This window comes from Lemur catta, chromosome 22, assembly GCF_020740605.2.
Source record: "Lemur catta isolate mLemCat1 chromosome 22, mLemCat1.pri, whole genome shotgun sequence".
In the NCBI taxonomy this organism is placed as follows: Eukaryota; Metazoa; Chordata; class Mammalia; order Primates; family Lemuridae; genus Lemur; species Lemur catta.
In genome coordinates this window covers 29,516,112-29,540,294 of record NC_059149.1, presented here as the reverse complement: position 1 = coordinate 29,540,294, position 24,183 = coordinate 29,516,112, and the positions used below count along the sequence as shown (strand labels likewise).

The 24,183-nt window shown below is 35.1% G+C and overlaps 1 protein-coding gene across 1 annotated transcript in view; it reads right to left on the bottom strand.

Moving 5' to 3' along the window:
• The window catches only part of CSMD1 (CUB and Sushi multiple domains 1), a 1,229,803-nt gene that overhangs the window by 796,748 nt on the left and 408,872 nt on the right, over window positions 1–24,183 (bottom strand). The window contains exon 3 of the mRNA XM_045535313.1: window positions 19,336–19,448. Within this exon, the coding sequence (XP_045391269.1) occupies window positions 19,336–19,448 (113 nt within the window). The remainder of the gene's footprint in view (window positions 1–19,335; window positions 19,449–24,183) is intronic.

Genomic DNA, 24,183 nt, shown 5'->3' with positions numbered 1-24,183 from the left:
TACCTGATTATATGCATATATAAACATTCATCAGTCTGTACACTGAGGTAAAATCTCAATAAAAAATTGTAGATATGTCTTGAAATGTGTAATCAAAAATGTTTTAATAATATTTACATAAAAGTAAAATTAAATGTGTCCAAACTGAATTCAGTATCATTACCATTCATTCACAAATGATGCATAAAATGCTAGTTGTATTTGGCCATAACTATTTTAAATTATTTGTATCTATTTGTTTTTAAAATGTAGCTAAATTCAAGGTCATGGTGACTGAGCCGCCCCCTTCACTTTGCCAGAGCAGGATCTTCTTCCAGCCTCCCTGCTCTGCCTAGCAGCTCTCTCCTGGGGCTGGTCATCTCCCACGTGCCCGTCTGCCTCCGGGAGGGACTCCTCATTGTCATTTCCCATTTCCTCCAAAATTCCCAGCTTCGAATCCTATGTCTGCAGCTTATTCCTCCTGATACGCCTCCTGCTGAAGCCATCGATCCCACCCCTCCCCACCCTGCATTGGATGCACTGGGACCCCTGTCCCATTCCTAATGTCATAAGGAACAAGTTTGGTGACTTCACTATCTTCTTAAATGGTCCTAATCCTGTGGCTTCCTGGGTGTTCAACCTCCTCTCCTCTGGTGAACTTGGCCTCTGTCTTCTTTGGTCTGTCACTCACATGACTGCAGCCCAGATTTTGTCACACCAGCCATGTCATCTTCATTTGCCCACATCCTCACTTCTGCCTCCTTCTATTTTGTGGGCTCATTTTCTCTGGAACACGGGGGCCTGCCAATCCAGAGATCCTCCCCACAGTCTTTGTCCCAGCTCATCTCCTCCCTCCTTCAAATCTGCCTTTCTCGCTCCCTTGAAGGAAACTTTGTCTTCATTTCTCCTCTTGGCTTTGTCCCCTCCCCTAACCTGGGGGCTGCTGTGTCCCTGCAGCTGAGCTGGCCAGAGAAGAGCACACAGCTGTGCCGCCCGGCCTGTCTGCACACCCACGGCCACGCGCCTCCCCACGGCCACACAGCTGCTGTGCGATGCTCACTTCCCACACTCCCTTCATTCTTCCCTCCGCAAAGGGGGGCTTGTGGAGGAGATGCTTTGGGCGTCACAGTACTGCTCCTCTTTTCTTAGGCTTTCAAGACTTATCCCCCTCCACATGCTCATGGAATGAATTTATTATTTCACAGAGAAAATAGAAGGAATGTAAAAATAGCAATTGCAAGCCTCCATCACCTCATCTGCCCACTTGTTCGCATCTGCACTGTGAGTTTTTTTGACACTGTGAGTGCAATCTCCTTGCTCTTTAAAGCAAGTCTTCCACTTTGGCACAAGATACAGCCCTGCTTCCATAAAGACATTACTCAACCACTGTCCCCTCTTCTGCATTATCAGTTTTTCTCTCTCCTTGAATATGCCCATCATATACAAAGATGATATAATTTATCCTATTTTAAAAGCAAAATAAACAAACAACAGCAAAGAAACCCTGCTGTTATCTCCATTCCCTCTCCTACCACTATTTCATTTCTTTCCATTTCATTTTTAGAGCAAAACTCCCAGGAGGGGTGGTCTGTGCTTGCCCTCTCCAACTGCTCTGCCCTCCTTCCCCTTTGGACCCTCCCAGTGGGAGCTTCACACTCACCATCCCACTCAAGGGCCAAAGCACCAAGGAGCTCCTTGCAGCGCAGTCCAGTGGGAAACCAGCTCCCCTCCTCAGTCGCGACTTATTAGCAGCATTTGATGGAGCTTGGTGCTAATTCCTTCCCGGGAGACTTGATGGAGTCAGCTTCCGGGACCACGCACAGTCCTAGACCCTCCTCCGTCTGTGCCTCCTGGTCCTCCTCACCTCTCTAGTGTCTGCAGGAACCAGGGGCAACCTGTTTCAGCCAGGGAGTAACCTGTTTCTTATATGTCACAGCCTTTAAATCAGTGAATTCTATTGGTTCTAATAGAATGCATCCGGAATTAACCCAAAACACCCCATCCCAGAACTCCTGGCATACTGTGGCTGCTTCCCGGATGGTGTTTCCCCAGAATCCCACGTGGGTGTTCCTTCGTCTCTCTCCGTGAGGAGCTCTCCTGAACACATGGTTAACACCACAATTCACACCCTAGCCTGACACCCCATACACCCCTTCCCTGCTCTATATTTTTATATCATCTATCACCCTGTGATATGCCAGATATTTCAATTATGTATTTGTTTACGATGTGGTTCCTTCCACTAGAATTAAGAGCCATGAGCATAGGGATTTTGTTCTCGTTTGTTCAATGCTATACATGCAATCTCTAGAAAAGTCTCTCATACAGTAGGTGGTAGCCAATAAATATTTGTAAAGCAACAAAAATATTAATTTTTGGAGAAGACAAATACAATAAATCAATGTTTGTATTCTGTCAACTTTAATGTTGGCAATCTATGATAGTGCAGAGGTAAACCTTTAGTGCTAATTTAAATTTAACATAATTTTCTGCATAAGGTGCTGGAAACACCCTATAAGCAATTTAATATTCCAAAATCTGAGTGAATCAAAATTCACATTGTTATTTACTGCAAATATGCTTAGCAAAATTCACCCCTAATAGATTTTTATGTTTCTCTAAAATGGATTAATAAACATAGGTGTTCATATGAAAATCATTCTGAATTTAATATTATCGGCAAGGGAGAACACATATAGAAATGAATGATTACAGTACATTTTTAGCTCATTAACCCTTGTCACTTCACATATGCAAATGACTCACATTTTAGTCACCATCAGTGTAAAAATTATACTCATTATTCTCCATTATTTGTATCCTATCTTTAACGATTATGTCTTTATATATATAGTATCTTTCCTGAAATGATTATTTAAAGATGATGGGACAAAAGCAGAGTGACATCTCATTGCTGACTTTTGTCCACTCAGTGTCACCGTCCCTCAGAGCCCAGCTACCTGGCCAGAGTATCGCCCCGGAAATCACTGCCTTATTCAAACCCCTCTGAAATAGCTTCCTGGGTAAGTGCCTTACTTTAAGACACTTCTTCCCTCTTTCCCTTTCCCTTTCTCTTGCCCTTTTTCCCTTTCCCTTTTCTTTCATTTCTTTTCTTATCTTTTCCCAAAATGTTCTGCTTTAATGAACGTCCCCTTGGCTATATATGTGCACATGTCTGTAGCTATTTATTTGAGCTCAATGCCCAGATGTGGAGTTGGTGGTCTAAAGACACTCTTAGATAGGGGTTTCTATAGAGTGTGAACAGCCCCACTTTGCTTCCTGCCTATAAAGCAAAGTCCAGGGAAGATGCCGGCCGGTGTCTTCCACAGCTAAGGTCTCAATGGCTGAGGGCCAGGTGCACCTGCACCAAGAAGGCCTATATCCAGGGCCACACCCTGGTGACTGTGCCCTAGGTGACATTTGTCAGAGAGAGCCAAAAAGAGACAGTCCCAGGGAATGTGGCATGCTTTGTTGATAGGGAGGTAATGGGGTTCTGGGTGGAGGCGGGATGTTGTGGAAAAACAGGTTAATTTTAGAGCATTTTTCTCAAGCAAGTATCCCAAGGGTCCTAAACTCAGGAGTTAGTTCATGAAAATTATTTCCTATGGCCCAAACAAGTTTGGGAAACTGCTCACAAAATCTCCCTCTTGGAAAACCACATATGCGTTGGAATATTAAAGGTGATGGAAAAGAAATATCTTTAACTTTAGTAGTCAAGAAGACTACTTGAAACAAGTAGTCAAGAAACCTGTTTACCACTACCTAATTTTGTTTTAGTGTAACAGTTACCAAGATATCATGCACAAGTTTTACAGAAAACACATTTATGTAAAAATTGTTACAGAACATAGACATTAACAGAGTGACGTAATATAAATACAAAGATGGGAAAGTGTGAGTGGGGAAATAAGTTTAATTAAGTGATATTTCACACCATTCAATATAAAAATCTTAAAACTCAGTTGAGTTTTAGCTAGCAGTAAGATATGAATTTATATTAAATTCATCTTAATATTTATTATATTATTTATATTACTTATGTTTATGATACTGATATTTATATTTATAGTATTATATTTGTGTTTAAAACCCATTTGTATGATGTTTAACATTATTATAATTAACATTATTAACTATAAATTGAATTTGAATGTGAGCAGGACTTGAACTCAGCACCTTCCATCACTACAGGGTAAGTGAGTCGTGGTCACAGCAGGCTCTTACTCTCTATGGGCACTCTCCCAGTCACTTTATATTTAATTCACAAATTTAATCTTTACAAACAGCTTATGATGTCAATAATCTTATTATGATCATCCTGGTTTTGAAATGTGGAAACTAAGGTATGAGGGATTAAGTAATTTGCCCAAGGAAAAAGCCTAAGTAATAAACCTGGGGTTTGAACACAGGAGGCCTGGCTCCAGAGCCCATGTAATGCCAGGACTATGCTATACCATTTCTCAAATCAATCAATGCTGCATCAACAGAAGTATATTATTCACAAAAGGGAATCTTAGGCTATCATCTTCCCTTTCAATTCTGGAACATACTCACTCCCTGGAATCTATCAGAAAAGGCTTATCAACACAATGAATTTTATGTAAAGGAGACAAACTGGTGGTCTTGCATGAACTGGGAATATTTAGCTAGGAAGAGAGAAGGCAAAAAGGGAAATGATAATTATCTTGGTATAGCCAAGGAATTGGCACCTAGTTTTAGTCTCAATATTTTTTTGCTTCTCAATTTCCAAAGAGAAGGAATGGTTTCACACCCTGGTACAAGCTACTTACTAGTTGTGTGAGCACAAACAAGTTGCTTAATCTCAGTTCTCATTTGAAAAATGAAGATTTTATTATCCATCTATATCTGTGTGGTTTAAAAAGTAAAATGAGGTCATGTTAAAAATACCTAGCACAGCCATTTAACAAAAACTATAGTACATGCCGTGAAACCATCACACTGGATTCAGAATTATACTATACAAAATGTGAGTTTGTCTGTTGATGGTCAAAAAGGAAAAGGAAAACATGGCTTTGCACAGAATTGTTATCCTTGTGCAAGACACATCACCCTGCTCATCAATAAGCTCCATGCAGCAGGATGTATCTGTTTTCATGAAACCATCCTTAGAATTAGCACAATACCAGACACATAAGAAACACTCTAAGGCTCTATTTGAGTTTCGTGATTTTATGCAAATCCTTTGGGCCAAAGTAGGGCATGCCTCCCAGACGCACCTTAGAAGAAAGCCACGCACTAATTTAGAAACACGTGTGGCTATTTTTAGTCGACCCTAAGTAACATTCGCTCTAAGAAGTGTTCTGCTTCCCTCAATTAGTACACTGAGTAACGCCTTATGTTCTGATAACCTGTCCTGTAACAGGCATGACTGTGACGAGAGAGAGGGCAATTCATTTAGACTGGCTTCTGTTAGAACTGGCTGTTGGAGACAATGCCAGCGATTTTATTTTTGGTCTATTAGTAAAATGACAGCACTAATTCATTTCACAGAGGAACCAAACAGCTGTCAGATGGCAGTGAGCAACACAGTGCACATATTACAACTGAGTTATGCTGAGAAGGGTTCTTTCCACTGGCACCCTTGTATACTGTAAAGTGCTGCAAACCCCTTCCAAATGGCACAGGTGACTCTCATAGCACACCTCCCCTCAAATATTACAAATTATAAACAGTGTAAACTATTCACAATTCTAGTTGTTGATTCAAGTCACTCAAAATGACAAATTTGAGGAACGGATAAGTGACAATGAGATAATACACAAAACTCAACTTTCCCCCCCTAACCTCATAAAAATAAGATGCCAGGAGCTACGACTTTCTGGTAAGTCTCCTCCTAACCATCCTCTGGGCAACAATGAGATGAAAATAAGGACTTTGATTAGTTGGTATTACATTTCACTCTAAGAAGTTTAAGGAGAATAGCATCATGTCCACTGCAGGTATGTGAGCTGAGAAGAAAGCAAAGATAGAAAGGAAACTGTTGGAAGTCTGGGATTAGATACACAACAGGAAGTGCACGCATGCCTATTGGCCACAAGCAAGTTCTGTTCATCCAAATAATACTACAGAATGTATTCATTGCCAACTAAAAAAAACTAATTTACTGAAACTCTCGAGTCACCAGATGTTTGCTGAAGGTGACTAACAGAGCTGTCCTGTCAGGTACAACAAAACTACTAAACTGGCCATTGTAGACACAGCTCCTCCTAAGGTCCACAGACTTTGTCTACTGCGTACTGAGGGAGTGGGTTAAACAATAAAGCAGAACTGACACAGAAAGAATATCTTACTTCCTAGAGCAGGAAAATGCTCTAGCTTTAGAGGTGGGGTCCCATATGATGGCCCCTGGTCTCCTGTATTTGTTAATAAAGTTTTATTGGAACATAGCTACACTCACTCAGTTAAGAATTGAATATGCTGCTTTCATACTCTAGCAATGGAGTCAGGTAGTTGCAAAGCCAAAAATACTTATAATCACTCTCTGCCCTTTACAAAAACAGCTTGCTAATCCTACTTAGAGTGATCACACCTGAATTCCAACTCTTCTGTCCCCAGGATGTCAATGTAACATTTGGGAAATTACTTTACCTTTTGAAGTAACTGTATAGGAATAAAGTCTGTACCTTTAATGTTTTAAGGATTTAATGAAAACTAGTGTATAATAACACTTTTTTTTAAACTATGATTTAATAAGCTAGACAGCATCTTGTATTGAGGTTGCTGAAAATTGAAACAATTGAATACAATGTGGCTAAAATAAAGTATGTTGCAAAATGTTAACGTTGTATGTAATATTGTAATTTAATGTTGTATTTCATAGTAATGCTGCATTTAATTCATTATTTAAATTCAGAGTCCAAATTGTGCTAATTTTATATAGTTGTTTATAAGACAGGATACTTCATGTAATTTTTAAGGAACTTCAGTAATCAATACATGAGGATTAATTGTAAACACAAGTTTATTAGTTCCTTTGATTTTGTGAACTTAAATAATACAAATACAAATTTATCACTACACTCATAAAAAGCTCTAGCTGTGCCCATGATTCATGCATCTAAACTTTTCTTCCAAAAGAAAAAAAATGTCAAGTAAATACATAAATTTTGATACACGTGTCAGTATTGTGGCATATGGGAAGGTTTTGAGTAAGTGTGAAAGTCTTAAAAATGAAAAATCAGATGTGGAATGTTGAAATCCCATCTTCATGAGTTAAGATGGATAACACATCCAAAGCTGAAATGTGTTCAGTGCCTTATTCCTGCACAAATTCCCCCATTTGTTACCCTCCTACACCCAGGCAAAATTACATGAGAAAACTGAAACGTCCCCACACACCAGCTGTCCACTCACCCTCCCTTCTCGCCTGCCCAAATGTAGCTTTCCACTCCATTATTCTAATATTTAAAACCATGTTTTACAAAAAATATATGCTTGATTGGAAAAACAAAATCTGAACTGAGAAGATATATTTTATTAAAATGACTACCAAAGCTTAGTTAGATGTGTACAAATTAATGTTGCAAGTTGATAGGCCCTCGGCCACTCCTCTTTCATTCATGGGTTTTGTTTTTTGTTTTTTTTTCCACTCTCCCTCTAGGGTAGGAAATAAATATAATATTATATTATGAAAGAACCAATGTGAAAATGTCTTCAAGGAAGCTAGTTAAAACAAACTGGGAAGCTATCTCAAAAGGGCATTTCATCCTCTGCTGTCAAGAAGTAGGTATTTAGCCTATTAAAGTAGGATTATCCATGATCAGTTTGTTTAAAAAAAAAGATTTGGGAGGGTACAAATCATTGCATACATTATTAAGTGTTTTAGTTGGAAGCTTAATTTTAGTTCTATATCTCATTCTTCTGATCAACGCTTGGATACAATCAAAGATATTTCTTATATAGGCTTATATTGCTTATAAGCACTAAGGAATGAAACGTAGAATAAGCAATTAAAAAAAGAAATCTCTGATTATGGAAAATGTACTCTCTATATGACACCTTTTCAAGTTGATCAGTAAAATCAATACTTCATTTTGTTGAAACTGAGAATAAACCCAGAATTGATGATCTCTTAGAGTATGAACCCTGTAGAGGTCAATAGAATATCTATTGTGAGGTTGTAGATGGTCATTTTCTGACTCTATTTAAAGAAAACAACAAAACAAATGCACAATAAAGTTTGAAACTTTTTAAATTATCATACCCTTTGAAAAATATGCTTAGATTTAGAAACATAGATGCTTGTTTAATATTCAGTGACCCATCAACCTTAGGTAGCAAGTCTATCAGAACTGATAATAAATTTACATGTTAAGTGCAAATTCAGAAATGGAAATGAACTCTGAATCCCCTGTAGACTGATGTAAGAACTCTGAAGTATTTGTATCTCTTTTTGTCATTTTGGTGCATATTTAACACTGAATTTACTACGTACTAGACAGTGAAGCACTTTTTAAGCTTAACATCTACATACAGCCACAGATTAATTATATTTAATGCAGCATACATATCTTTCACAAAAGAACCTTCAAAAGGGAGACATTTTTCTAATTATCTCCAAAATAAAAATTAATTTGATTAATCTATGAAATTGTAATACAAATTTCCCCTAATTTAAATATTTAATGCTTACTTTGAGCATTTCATGTTCCTTTTGTTTTAAGTCACTGTATGTCTGTGTTTTCCTTCTCACAATCCAAATCTGTGTCATTCTCTTATATCTTCTCCTTGTATTGCATCAAACTTAAACAAAAGATAACATCCCCTTTCCTCAGTAATCTTAATCCTATATTCTGAAGTTATTTTAGAAAAAGGAAATGAAGAAATCAACAACAGAACATCAGCAAAAATACCTATCTACATGAGTTGAGGTTTGAGCACAGTACAAATATAACCCTAATCAAAATATGCAATGTGCCAGCTTATTATAAAACCAGAAAGTGCCACTCAGAACTTTGCAGGGATTAATGTGTTCTTTGCACTCTCACTTACACACGCACAGATTCATCACACCTAGTTTGCCCGTATGTTTTAACTACATTAAACAGATAAAGAGGCAAAGCACAGAGAAGCTGGAATAGAGAAAGACTCAGGTGTGTCCCAAGAATAAGATGGCAAATAAGGTATTAGCACAAAAGGAGAGCACCGTACGCATTAAAGAAGAATATTATACAATTTGTGGTTTAGAAGAAATAACTGCACTCTACATTTTTTGAGGTCATCTTCTAAGTCAATCCTGCAGAACTGGAAGAAGTTGTTAAAAGTTTTATATAACAGGTACTGAGCCAAACAGTATAAATAACTAATCTTCCATAAGCCTCATGCCAATTCTCTGAGGTAGGTACTATTCACTCTTCTTTAACAAGTGAGAAAACTGATATAATGAATCCTTAAGTAACTTGCACAATGGTCATAATATTATCAATATTTCTATAGTGATTGGGAAACTGGATTAAACCCAGACTTCAAAATCCATGCTGTCATCCACTCATAAACATTTAATTAATTTACCTTAACATTTTTCATTTCTAGTGTCTGTCCAGATATATCGCCAATGCTTGATGATGTTAAAATAGAGATAAAGTCACTTTATTTCTAGTGACTACAAATAAGAGTGAGAGAGAAAGAGATAATTAAAAAATCACTCATTCTTGTCTTTGCTGGTTAAAGTTCATTTTAAATCATGATGACTTTTATTTTTTCACACATTACCTGTGATTAAATATTATCAAATGTTGTTTATATATATATATAAATGTAGAGCAATTTGCCTATGACACAAGACAGTATTGGCAAACATCAACTAAGAAAAAATCTTAGGAGATGAGTGAGTACAGAGGATTACATTTAAGTTATGTTCAAGATGAAACATACTAAGAATTCCAAGTACCAGTACTCATGGTTTAGGAGCCCTCTCTGCTATGGTTTGGATGTGGGCTGGCCCCACCAAAACTCATGTTGAAATTTAATTGACAATATAATGGCCTTGCAAGATGTGGTCTTTAAGAGTCAATTAGGTTGATAAGATAGAATATTGTCTTTCTCACCAGACTGGGTTAGTTCCCATGAGACTGGCACAGTTCTCAGGAAAATGGGTTGTTTTGTCTCTTTTGGGTTAGTTCTCATGGGACTGGGTTAGTTCTCAGCAGAGTGGGTTGTTTTGTCTCTTTTGCACACCTGCTTCCCCTTCTGCTTCTCTGCCATGTGATGCCATCCACCATGTCAAGAGGCACCATGAAGCTGTCTGATCTTGGACTTCCCATTTCTAGAACCATGAGCTAAATAAACCTCTTTCCTATGTAAATTACCCAAACTCAAGCAATCTGTTATAGCAACACAAAATGGACTAAGACATCCTCTAAGCACAAATATTAACCGATACTTTTTTGTTCCTGTATAATGATTTGGTAGATGGATCTTCTATGGAATTAACTTGGCTTTTACTATATGTTTTTAGACAGGCTACTATTCCTGTGAGTAGATTTCTAGGGAGTACACCTTGTTTTCTCTTAATGAAAAAAAAACTTCAGCTACAGTGCTGGTCTTAGAACTCATTAACTCAACCATTTGAAAAAAGAAAATATCAAAGGACTTTTAATTACCTGGTTCCACTTTTCATTCAATTTCCAATTAAGAGCCAGAGATCCACTTAACAATATTAATTTCCACATCATCTTCAGAAATTTCTTACTTTATAATGTTCATTATTTAACTTTTTAATGCTCATTGCAAGAAGCTAAATAACACAATTATACAGAGAAAAATCCAGCAATCCTTCTTTCTAGTCATTACAGTTCTTCTCAAAAGTAATTTATTTTAACAAATCAGGTATTCTCACATACTTTTCTGAATACTAATACAAGCATATGCATATGCTACATATAAACTTTTACCCATAGGCACATAAACATGTACACATATGTGTACATTCACATACCTATGCAAGTGCTTTTATTTATAGTTTTACTAAAATGGGATCATGTTGCATTTTTTTCCACTTTTATATATCACAGACATCCCCTCCAGTCAATACATGTAGGACTAAAAGGGATTATTTTTGACAGTACTTTAGAACTTTAAAGAAAATGTTTTCTTATGATGATGCTTGAAAGAAAGCAGTACATAGAAATATAACAAAGTGTGTATGTGTGTGTGTGTATGTGTGTGTGTGTGTGTGTGTGTATGTGTGTGTGTGTTTTCTCAGGGCAAAAGATTGGCTAAATATTTCCAATAGGCCTCACAAGTGGAATTCCTTCTAATGAATTTACAGTGGACTATTTCAGTTGAATCAGAAAATGGATTTGTTTAGCACTGAGAGTAGATTCATCTCTCAGGGATACATGCACATGAATTAAGTTCACAGACCTAAAACGTAAAATCAAAATGCCAAACTAATGAATTACAGTTCATAGGAAGCAGACTATTTAGATTGACACTTATATGACGGTTGTTTTTAATCACTTTGAGCCAATCTGTGAAGCCAAATTATAACTTAAAAGGTGGTTTCTGAAACAAGGAATCAGAACAACAAAAATAAGATATAAAATAAGCAACAACAATCAGATAGAAGAATGTATAATGCTTCAGGTCAACACAGCTTAAGTCATCAATTGACAGAAGCCATTCTGATTTTTCAGTAGTTATGAGACTCTTAGAAACATGCAGTTTATGAAAGATTTTACCCAGAACAAACATATATACAAAATTGTGCATATAATTAGAAAGATTCATGGAAACTTAGAAATTTTCCATGACTACCAAATTAAGAAAGTCAGATATATAGAATATGAATAGCTTTATAATAGACAAGAATAATTAAAATTGACTCCCTGCATTCACGCCCATAGCAGAGGGGGCTGTTCAACAGGGCACAACCATGTGTTGGCGAAGGTTTCCTCTCCTCATGGCTGAGCTGCGGTGGGCAGTGTTGCCTCTGGCACTGTGCTCTCTCACTAGGCTCAGGGAGCTGCTCAAACTAATTCTACCTTTTATTCTTTCATGACGTGTATCAGTAGTCACAGGAAATAGGTAAGCCTTGCTAAATGGGCTAACTTTGTCTCTTTAAGGCAGTTCTGCTTCTTTCCTTTCTTCCCTTCACTGGATTACTTTCAGAAAGTAATCATGTCTGTCCTCTGTCTGTGCTTTTAGGAGATGTTACGACTGATGTCCTACCAGCAACACTTTTCTTTTTGTAAAATTTTATTTTATTTTGACAATATTAGTAACACCAACCATGAGATCTACCCTGATAGCAAATGTTTAATTATACAAGATGGTAATGTTGAATGTTATGCAATAAATACTAAATATTTTCAAATGTCATGTTAAACCCTTTGATTAGTGGTTCAAATGTACCTAGTGTGGAAAAACCATGCAGATGGAGGACAAAGAAGGTTCTGGCCCCTACGCTAGAGAAGGCAACGAGACAAACGCCAGCTCCGATCGCCTCACAGCCATGAAGAGTGTCCTTGCTGAGGAAGTCATGGGTTTCCCAGCCTAGATTACCTAAGCAGTCAGGAGGAAAGTAATTCCAGAAGTGTTACATTTGTTTCAACCTCTGTAACTGTGATAAATCACAAACAATGCTAACATGTTGGCTGATGGAGGGTAGCTGCTCTTCCTTTGCTACTTTGTTACTTTGTTACTTTCTTCAGTCAGCAACGTTTCTATCCTGCCAGGTGCATCATGTCTGTCCCACGCTTTAATTCAGGTGGAGTTTGGGTAATCACTTCAAGGGAGAAATAAATCAGTGCTGACATTCTAAATAAAGCTTTGAGCTTGAAGGGTAATAATCTAGCTGCTCTTTCTAAATCCAGATCCATGCATGTTAAAGGAAAGAAAATTCTGCTTGAGGGATGTGTCAGAGGGAAATGCCAAATCTATTCAGCCAACAGGGAAACACCCTGGCAACAGGAAGCCCCACCCATTCCCAGAGTTAATTACTTAATGAAACCTGGAATAAAAGGTCTCCGTTGTAGAAGATTCGGTTTTCTCTGGTGAAAATTTACAGAGTATGTGAAAATGTAGGCCATTTTCTTCTCTAAAATAAATGTACAATAAATAAATAAATAAATGAGTATTAACTCATTTTCAGTGTGTAAGGTTTTAATTGAATTTCTTATATTTAGCCAGTTTTTTTTTTTTGAGAGCATCTTATCTATATTGTGGTTCACAAAATCTCTTTGTCTTTACATCATTTCAGTGTTTTTTGTAAAAAAAAAAAAACATGTGGGTGCATGGGTGTGTTAAAGTGGAGAGAAAAGTAAATGCAAATCTTTCATTTGTACTATTGACTCACGCTTTTCTTTTTAGGTCAGAACTTTCCTTCAAAAGGAAGGATTATGAACTACTAGATGAAGTTAAATTGGGTATTATAGATTTTTTTATCAAAAAATATTTTTGAATGTTTATGCCAAATGTCAAGGATTCAAATTTTTCTTAAATTCCACTATTGCCCTTCAGGGTGCAAAGAAAAATGACCATAAGGTGGGGCATATTAAGTTCCATCTAATGGCTAAAGTGCTTCATACATGGATCTTACATTTACCTAATTATTCAGTATTGTAGGATCAATAAACTTTTTAAATCTTTAAAAACCTGCTATTAGGAATTCAGAATTCATTTAATCTATGTTTTTCCTCATCTCTCTGTATGCATTTTGGACATCAAGGCTATCATTTAAAAGATAAAAGGTGATAAAATTGTAAAATGGAACCATACACAAACACAATGCTACACTTCATTTCATGGTCCAGTGAAACGAATTCAGTCTTTTACTTAAGGGTCTCAGGGAGTAAGCGTTCTCTTTCCAGGCCTCAGGCTCTCCGAGCTCAGGAGAACCAAGGCTCAGGCGGATCACCCTCTGATCCCGCTAAACTCAGCTTCCGTCAGCATCGTCTTGCCTTGGCAGTCCCTTCTCCGTCAAACCAGACCTCCTATAATTCTTGCTTTTCTCCACACTTTTCCATGTTTCTTCCTCACTCAGAAAGATCCTCCTATTAATTATATGTCTTCCTCAAGAACGTCTATTCAGGGTCTGACACAAAGTGCGTACTTAGGACACGAACACGACCTTCAGGAGCACGTTCTTCAAGATGCAGCCCAAGCGTCCACTCTGTGGCGATCTCTACCTGACCCATGCAGGGCTACACTTTGCCCCTTTTGCCCGGCCCTGTCAAACCAGCATAGCTACTTATTAGCTCCAATTACGCTAATGTTCCACTGGATTTTGTCATTCTCCTTCATCCGTCCTTGCAAACAGGCACCATTCATTGCATCTTTGCATTCCTGTCACTTAACTCGGTATCGTGTCTCTGGCAGACGCCCAAAGATTGCTGAGTAAGTAACCAAGGGAATAAATAGATGTGTAAATCTGTGTCCACTTATGTAACCACACGCACATTGTGTGTATACATAAATATGTGCATCCGAGTGTGTATGTACACGTGTATGTATGCATGTATTTTTCAGTATTTTCATATGTGTGTATACACAAATAAATATATGAGAGGATATATAGTGAGGAGTTTAGAATTATAACTTCTTAAGATATAGAGACCTGTGTTTAATTTTTGCTTTTACTACTAAGCAGCTGTGGAATCTTGGGAGACTAAATTACTGTAGTTTATGACCTCACTTTCTTTATCTAATAATAATAATAGATAATTTTGCTTTACTTAGAGAATTCTTGAGAGGATTTAATAAAAGAATGCATGTAAGAGCTTTACACAGTCCCAGGCATATCTATCTATCTCCCTGCCCATCCTTTCTTCCATCACCCATCCATCCATCTACCCACCCAGACACACAAACCTTAGTAGAACATCATGCTGTGATTGATAGAATTAATGATTTTAAAGCAAAAACAAATAAGTAAGAGACGAATTCCTTTAGAACCCAAGAAAGTCCCTTATAACACCTTCATGGGCAGTTGCTTTTCCCATTCCAACAAATGAGCTATTTATTTTATGTGAAAAACTGTTTCCTGCCATAAGCAAAACTTCGCTATTTACTGATGTTGAATTGCTCCTCACTATTCCTCCAGTATTTATTCATTAAAACTCATTTTGGCACTTTCAGATTATTATAGATTTCATGAATAAAATGTAAAGTCAATATATGTAAAGACAGCACCTTGGGAAGCTGAGTTAAATGTTGAATGTATAAAATTAGTACTTTATGATTAACATATTTGATAGATGTTTTTGTGTTTAAGAGTCTTCTCTTTCATAGCTACTCTGTGAGTCATGATACTTAATGGAATCTTAATGAGAACTGATTCTTACCATTTCTTATCAGCTGTGCTTAAACCAAGAATACAATTTAACCTTTCTTCTTCCTTGCCAATTTTATTATAACTATAAATATCTATATCAAAAACACATATAATTTTCATTAATATTTCTTTCAAGACCTGCCATCCCAATGACAAAGCCTTTGTCAATTGTTCAAAGTAAATTGGTTCACAATCTATGGAATTGGCATACACTATTGAGAAATGATCTATACAAGGCAAGTATTGATTCTAGTGAATTAACAGTGGACTCTATTTTGATTCACATAGTTGCTGCTTTCTATCCAAATATAAGTTGTATTATATACAAATATTTTATTTTTGACAAAATACCAGATCATACAAAACATAATCAATTTCAAAGAAAACTTATTTCACTTATTTAAAACACTAAAATCAACCTAAATTATGGGATATTAACTCACTAAACCTAAATTTAAAAAATATAACCAAGATTTAAATTATTAAAATCAATGTATGAAAAATTTACTAAATAGTTTTTGAAACATTTGAAATGATATTCAGAAAAAATAAAGATGTGCATTAACAAAAACTGACATTAAAATAAATACAAAGGCTTCAGAAATAAAATAACATTTTGACTCCAAGAGTGTTTATAATATGCTCATTAGTGTTTCTAACATTTAGTTTACTTTTTCACATGAGAAAAAGCATTAGAAAATGAACCATTTCCTTTTAAACCCTGAATAAACAGAAAAACATCATGGTAAGAGGTTCTCTGGGCATAAACTTTACAGTGTCATCTGTCACCAGGTCTGTATGTTCTCCGTAAGGGCCCTCAAGTCTAGTGTTCATCACGCCTTCATCTCACAACAATTTTCTGACCTCCTTGATGATGTTTTTCTGAGAAAACATCATCAAAGTTAATGATAAAAATTATCTATTCTTTTTAAATAATTGAGATTTTGATGAAAGAAGACAGACAAATTATAATAATACATGAATGAATATAATTTATGTATATAGTACTCCAAAGTGGGCATGAATAGGAATTTGGATATTTATCTCATCGTAAATTGCATATCCTCCCCATACTTTCTGTTACAAATTTATTAAAGATACTTATGCAAATTATTTGGGGCACAATGAAGAATCATGTTCAAGGATGAAACTAGCAAATAAAATATTACAAGAGCACTCAAGTGTAAATTAGTAACTTCAATTTTATTCTGTATTTACCAGTTAAAATGGGTTGATTTCACCAAGAATCTATAAAATTATTTGCTAAGACTTGCTAAGGTCCATGTTCAGAAAATTAACTATTATCTAGGATCTATACTAGTTAGAATTTATAAATGCTTCCATTTGATTTCTAGAGTTAAGGTCAATGATTGAATATACTAATTAGAATATTTTAATTTATTGTTTCTATACTCATTATGAAGTTTAATATTTCCATATATGAATAATAATATATGTAAATAATACCTATCCCAAAGTACTGCCAGAAAACAGTTGAGTTCAGTGCCCAAATTATATGTGTTGCTAGGATTATCATTTGTAGACAGATCTTAGATATTGGGAAGACATCCTTAATTCAAGCTAATTAATTTAAATTTAAAAAATTAAATGAAAATCTGGTTGTACTAAAATAACTCCTAATATTAATTGAAAGAAAACTAGCACTTTAAGGACTACAGAAAATTATTTTTAAAAACTTGATTTAGTATTTTATATCTAAATTCAATTTCCTTTAGAGTCTTGGATAATGCAAAATTTTATTATGTTATTTTGCTCATATAAATTATGTGATGGGCAGTCTCTTCAAAATAAAGAATTATGGGAAAGAGGAAAATCAGAATTGCCAAAAGATGAATGGTCTGATTCCAAAACAATTTTAGATATTTTTCTGACTACTATCATTGGTTCTGCTTGCATTGGCATATTTCATGCACTGTTCTTAATAAAATCTCACTTTTCCACCTGACGCTGCCATAGTAAGTTACAGGGATCTAAATTCTCCACAAGAACTGGGAAATGAAGTAGCTGGTGTTTGCAATAAATGCTTTACTCTCCTCCAGATAAATTCTCTAATCTTTATATTCCAATTAGACTATAATTAACTTTTTTTCTCTCAATAATAGACTTTCATGTTCCCAGGAGACCTTTAAACTAATTGAGAAATATTTTAAAAATGCAGATATTAAATATTGAATGGAATTTTGACAAAGCACCTTTTTAATGGGTTTTTTCCTTTCAAAATAAAGGCTTATATTTAACTGTAAATATCAGACAATATTATAATGTTACTATTTAACATCTAGATTTCACAAAAGGCTTTTCCACATATCTACATTTTTTTTCAAAAACACATTTAACTGAACTTATGGCCCTATTCACTTTTCTAGTCACTTTCCCAATTGGTCTTTTTTAATAACATCAAAATATTTTTCCAACAGGGACAATTTCACCCATAGTTTATATTATACCATCATGACAACTAGTAAAACCAACAATAGCCCAGAAAAATTTGATAGGATCATTCATTTGGCAATCACTCAGTGGCAAAAGAGTTTCTATAAAATTAATCTTAGGGAATCCAGCAAAATGTGGTATTCAGTTATCAATTTGTCAGGAAGGGGAGGAAAATTGCCAAATTTTCTAAAATGTAAAAGCATTCTCTATCTTCTGAGAAAATATATATGTTGCTTGGACAAAGTATGCTTCACAGGTAGCTAGTACAGACTGCTTTTGAGATACTTTGGTAATGTTATGCAGAAAGAAATTACGTGAATTTAGAGTTTATAGGAAGTGATACATAAGTATAATAAAATTTGAAAGCTCATAGCACCTATTGATCTTAAATTAACCTGTTGTTTTCGAAAGATTAAAATATTCCTTGATAGTCAGTAACACACTTTAACCTTGTTCAGCCACTTATGCTGCAGCATCTACAAATGCAATGTCCCGAAAGGCATTAGGGTCAGAGTAGTTTGCAATCCTTGCATCATTCCACACATAACTTTAAATGAAAGGATAAATTGGTCTGTTTATACATCTATGCAAAGAGATCAGTTTATTCTCCTCTTTTCTGATTATTACACTTACAGCTAAGCTCAGTTGCACTGACCACACGTACATTTTAAGCTTTTACGAAGAGTGAATTTTGCCCAAGTGCACTGAGTATTCAAATAAGAATATGTAGATGTGACTTACAGAGGATAAGGTCCAAAGCAAACTGTGCAGGTTATAAATACGGGCTGGGTCTGTATCTCTATCCATAGTTTTTATTTTATTTTATTTTAATCTACAGGCACCAGAGTTTGTGTTAAAAATGATAGCTCTTGTATTACATGTGAAGGAAAATTTAAGATCTCTATGCAAATCAAGACTAAATTAGACACACCAAAGCCTTTAATGTATTAATATTCCATTTCTTAACATCTGATGCTTGAAACGATCATTTCCTCTATCAAAGCATGTTTTATTTTTTTATTTTCTGCCAAAAAGCAGCTTAATGATAGCAATACCCCAAAGGTATCTATGCACAGAATCTGAAGTCATGAAAACAAATAAAAGAAAATCCCTATGCCTTGTATGATCAAACAACAGTAAAAACAAATTAATTTTCTCAATTAATTAAAATTTTCAGCTTTGACAACAAAACCTCAAGTAATGAAATTTTCTTTATTTAAACACTGACTAGCAGTATTATTGTCCAACAAAATTTTTAATAAAACTCTTCTGCATTATAAACGAATTCTTTACTACCGAAGAGGGCTACTAATTTGCATTCAAAGTTTTTAAAACATATCCACTGCAAGTCAACACCAAGAAAATCCAATCAAGAAAAGTTTTACCAATAAAAGAAAATGATTAATACGTTTTGTGCCGGAAAATTTCATAATTTTAGCAAACAGTGTTATCCAGTTTTCAATATAGCACACAAAAGTCAAAAGCTAACAACATGAAACCTACCTCTGACATAGCAGCCTTGTTTTTCATTAAAATATTTAATCCAGATTAGTGTAGGTTAGATCATGTGGACAGTGAATATGTGCAAAATGCAGGAAATCTCCTACCTTCATACAGGGCTTTAAAACCTTGGGCGCTCACAGCAAAGTCTGTCGTGAACCACAGCGTGAGGATAGATCCCGTGCTCACGATAGAGGAAGGCAGTTGAAATCCCGACAATCTAAATTTGAAAAAGATATGAATATAGTTAAAAAGCATGATCTGTTAAGGAAGCTTATTTGATAAAGTCATTTAATAATTCTTTTAACTGTGTTATATTAATTTCAAGCATGCCATTAAACAATTATATAATCATACACAGGGCTTTGTTATGTAGGTGAAATTAAACATTTTGAAGGTCCAGAGTTTGTTTATTTAAATAGCATTTGAGAAAATTCCTTCCTGAAGGAATTATGCAACACATCATTGTCTTAAACAAAGCATATGGAAGATGACACAGCAATGCAAAGTCATTCTTATACACGCTACACACAACAATATGATTTTCCATGTGTTTCCGAATCTATTCTTTTCCTTCAAAACTATTAGTTAATGGGTTGTCAAATCTCATATTTGATGTGCTGAGTCTTAAAATATAGAATAATTCTATGAATGCTAACATGACATGCTATTTTGTTTTTCAGTATAAATAGCCATTGTATATCAAATAGTTTAATTTTTTTCTACTTTACTTTTTATTAAAAAATAAAAAAAAACTCTTACTAATTCATGGTTTTAGACGGCCATAGTCTATTGATTGCCAAACTGTAATTTCTTACAAATCAATGTTAAACTTATTTGCCTAATCAAAATATATATAACAAATTTTGTGTGTTGTGTATAAACATCTGTGAGCTCAAACAAGAACATGGTACAAACCCATCTAGCTGGTTAATCCTATTTTATTCGTGAAGCAGTGTTTTTCGGCTGGATTCAGAGCAGCACTCGTGAGGAAAGTAAGGCCAGCACGACAAAAGCCCAGGGAGACAGGCCGTGAGTCGTCTACAGGGCAAATTTACCGAGACTGCTCCAGGTCTACAACAGGTCAACCAAAACAAGAGTCCCAAGAAGACCCAGATTCTGTTAAAGGGCTTATATTTTCATATCACAAAACCCCCATGCTGGCTTGTCCTTTCTCACTCTCCTGTGTCCTCCCTTCTTTCTTCCCTGTCTTTTGATTCATCACCTTTTCTCTCTGGTGCAATTTGTAGCTCCATGAGGATCCTCACCTGCTCCAAAATTGTATTCTTATTCGTGAACTACTGTGTCTGCTCTCTGCTCTTTTATTTTGTTTTATTCCCTAAAAAGCAGCATTTGTTCCTTTTACTTTTCTCCCATTGGATGCCTATTCCACACCCAGACAGTCAAGTCACATGAAGAACTAAATAACTGAAAAGTTGGAAAAGAAACCACTGTTTATCATCCACCAAACTAGCAGAGACTTTGCTATGTGGTTTCAATGTTGTCTAATACACCACAGGAAACAACTCCATGAAGCAGACATTGCTTCCACAGAGGAAAATCAACAACACTGAATTTAGAGTCTGAAAACTAGAAACAATACAGAAATCACCGACACCATCGGACGACAGGATTTATCAGTATCTTTAGGACACTCTTTTCAATAGCAGCTGAATACACATTCCTTTCAAGTGCCCACAGAACATATGCCAAGATACACCATATCCTAGGCCCAAAACAAACCTCACCACATTTAAAAGAGTTGAATTCATGCAGAGTATATTCTCTGAGCACACTGGAATCAAACTAGAAATCAATAAGAGAAAATTGACATAAAAATATCCAATTACTTGGAAACAAAAACAGCCTGGCTCTAAATAATCCATGGATCAAAAAAGAAGTCTCAAGGGAAATAAAAATATACATAAACTGAATGAAAATGAAAATACAACATATTAAAAATTTTAAGACTCAGCTAAGAAGTGCTGAGAGGGTAATTAGTTGCACTGAAAACATACATTTAAAAAGAGGAAAACTCTCAACTCCATAATCCAGACTTCCAAAACAAGAACCTAGAACAAAATAAATCTAAAGCAAACAGAAGGCAAAAAATAAGAAAAGATCAGCACAGAAATCAAAGAAATTGAAACAGAAAACAATAGAGAAAGATAATGAAACAAGAGATGATTCTTTGAAAAAGTTAATTAGCAAACATCAAACAAGACTTACAGAAAAAAGTGGGGGTTTCAGAAGGTACAAATACTCACTATAAGGAATGAAACATCAAAAAGATAATAAGAGGCTACTACAAAAACTATACAAACATAAATATGGCAACTAAGAAAATAATATGGGCCCCTTCCTCAAAAAATACAAACTATGACAACTTGCTAAAAAAAAAAGCAGATAATGTGAATAAACTTATTAAAACTTCCCAAAAATAAATCACCAAGGCCACATGGTTTTACTGGAGAATTCTACCAAACATTTTAAAGAACTAACACCAATTCTACACAGTCTTTTCCAGAAAATAGAAGTGGATGGAACACTTTTCTACCCATTTTTCTATCATGATAGTACCTTTTCCTCTGGACTGAATTGTGCTCCTCCCAACAATTCATATATTGAAGCTCTAACCCCCAATATGACTGCATTTTAAATAGGGCTTTTACGGTTAAATAATGTCAAAAGTGTGGGACTCTGATCCAATATAATTCATGTCCTCGTGGGAAAAGGAAGAGAGAAAGATCTCTTCACAGCCAAACACTAAGGAATGTCCATGTAACACAAGTCAGGAGGGAGCCCTCACCAGCTAGTGACCATTCTGGCACCATTGAAAGTCAAGCAGGGAGCAGAAGGGAGGAGGGGAGGTCAAATACCCACCCAACAGGTACAACTAGCACTACTGGGTGATGGGTACATTTACAGCCCTGACTAAAGCCACGTATAAAGAGTATCTGTACTCCCTTAATATTTTGAAATAATAAAAAAAGAAAATGCCAAGGAATCTACAAGAAAACTCATATAGCTAATACATGAGGTCAGGTACACAGGATACAAAAAGAACATATAAAAAATCAGTTGAATTTCTGCGTACAAGCAATGCACACATGAATGCCAAAGTTAAAACTACAACATAATTTACAATAACTCAAAAAATTAAAAGCTCAGGTATAAACCTAACAAAGCTTATACAAAAATATACACAGGAAACCACATAATACTAAAGAAATAAATCAAAGGAAAACTAAATAAATGGAGAGATATGCCATGTTAATAGATTGAAAGACTCAATATTGTAAAGATGTCAATTCTTCTTGAAATTCATATATAGGTTTGAACACAATTTCTATCAAAATCCCAGCAAGATTTTTTGTAGATATAGACAAGATTATTCTAACATCTATAAGGAAATACAAAAAAAAAAAAAAGCAAAAACAATAGAATAGACCAAACAATTTTGAAACAGAAGAATAAAATAGGAAGAAGCAGTGTACCTGATATCAAGACTTATTTTATAACTACAGTGATTAAGACCATCTGCTATTGCCAGGTTGGCAAAGGGATAAACTCATAAATCAATGAATCAAAACAGAGCACCAGGAAATAGACCTACACAAATATACTCAACTTATTTTTGACAGAACTCCAAAACCAATTTAGTGGGAAAAATTTAAAAAGTTCTGATGGAACATCTGTATGTCTTTGGACATTTTTTTTTGGAAAAAAAGCCTAGACTTAAGTTTAACAGTTTATATAAAATTTACCTCAATAGGGATCACAAATGTAAATATGTAATGTAAAATTGTAAGACTTTTAGAAAAATCATAGGGGAAAATCTCTGGCATCTTTGGCTAGACAAAGAGTTTTTAGAGTTGACACAAAATTACCATCCAGAAAAATAAAAATTAATAAACTGGACTTCATAAAAATTAAAAACTTTTGCTCTGTGAAGGACTCTAATAAGAGAATGAAAAGACATGCTACATACTGGGAGAGCATATGAGCAAACCACACATCTGACAAAAATCGAGAATCTGGAATGCACAATGATCTATCAAGATTCAACAGTAAAAGAATAAAAAATGTAGTTAGAAAATAGCCAAAAAGCATCAAGTACTATCACCTAAAGGATAGGTGATAGGATGTATATATAGATGGCAAATAAACAATGAAAAGATGTTCAACATGACTAGATATTACAGAAATGCAAATTGAAAGCACAGAGAAGTATCACTACACACCTATCAGAATGGCTAACATAAAAATAGCAACAACACAAAATGCTGGCTAGAATATAGACAAAATTGATTGCTCATACATTGCTAGTGGAAATGTAAAATTGTAACAGTGACTCTAGAAAATTTTGACACTTCCTTTAAAAACTAAACATGATACTACCATGTGATTCAGCAATTGTTCTTTGTATTTAATCCAGAAATTCTTATGGTGATTGAAAGTATTTTATATCTTCACTGCATTGTATCAATATCCTAGTACTTTTATTGTACAATAGTTTTGAAAAATGCTATCACTGGGGAAACTTATAAATGGTACATAGGATCCCCCTGTATAATTTTTATAACTGCATATGACTATATAAATATCTCAAATAGTTTAATAATTGCATTGAAAAGGTTGAGATAAAGAGGTACTCAAGAAAATATTAACAATTATTAAAATAATGAATTTAGTACAAAACCAAAAAAATTATTATTTTTAGTAACAAACATTCATTAAGTTCCAAAAATAAATTGAACAAAAACTGTTGAGGATTGCTTCGTTTAGTAATCAACCATTTTGAAGTTTTAAATACCAATTCATATAAGTTTAGGTATCAGATAATGTGATAGCACTTTTAAATAAATACAATTTCATATCCTTTTTAATTAATGAGTTTTATAAAGAATTGTGATTCGAAGGAACAGGGTGAAACTCTATGGGTTCAGGAAAAA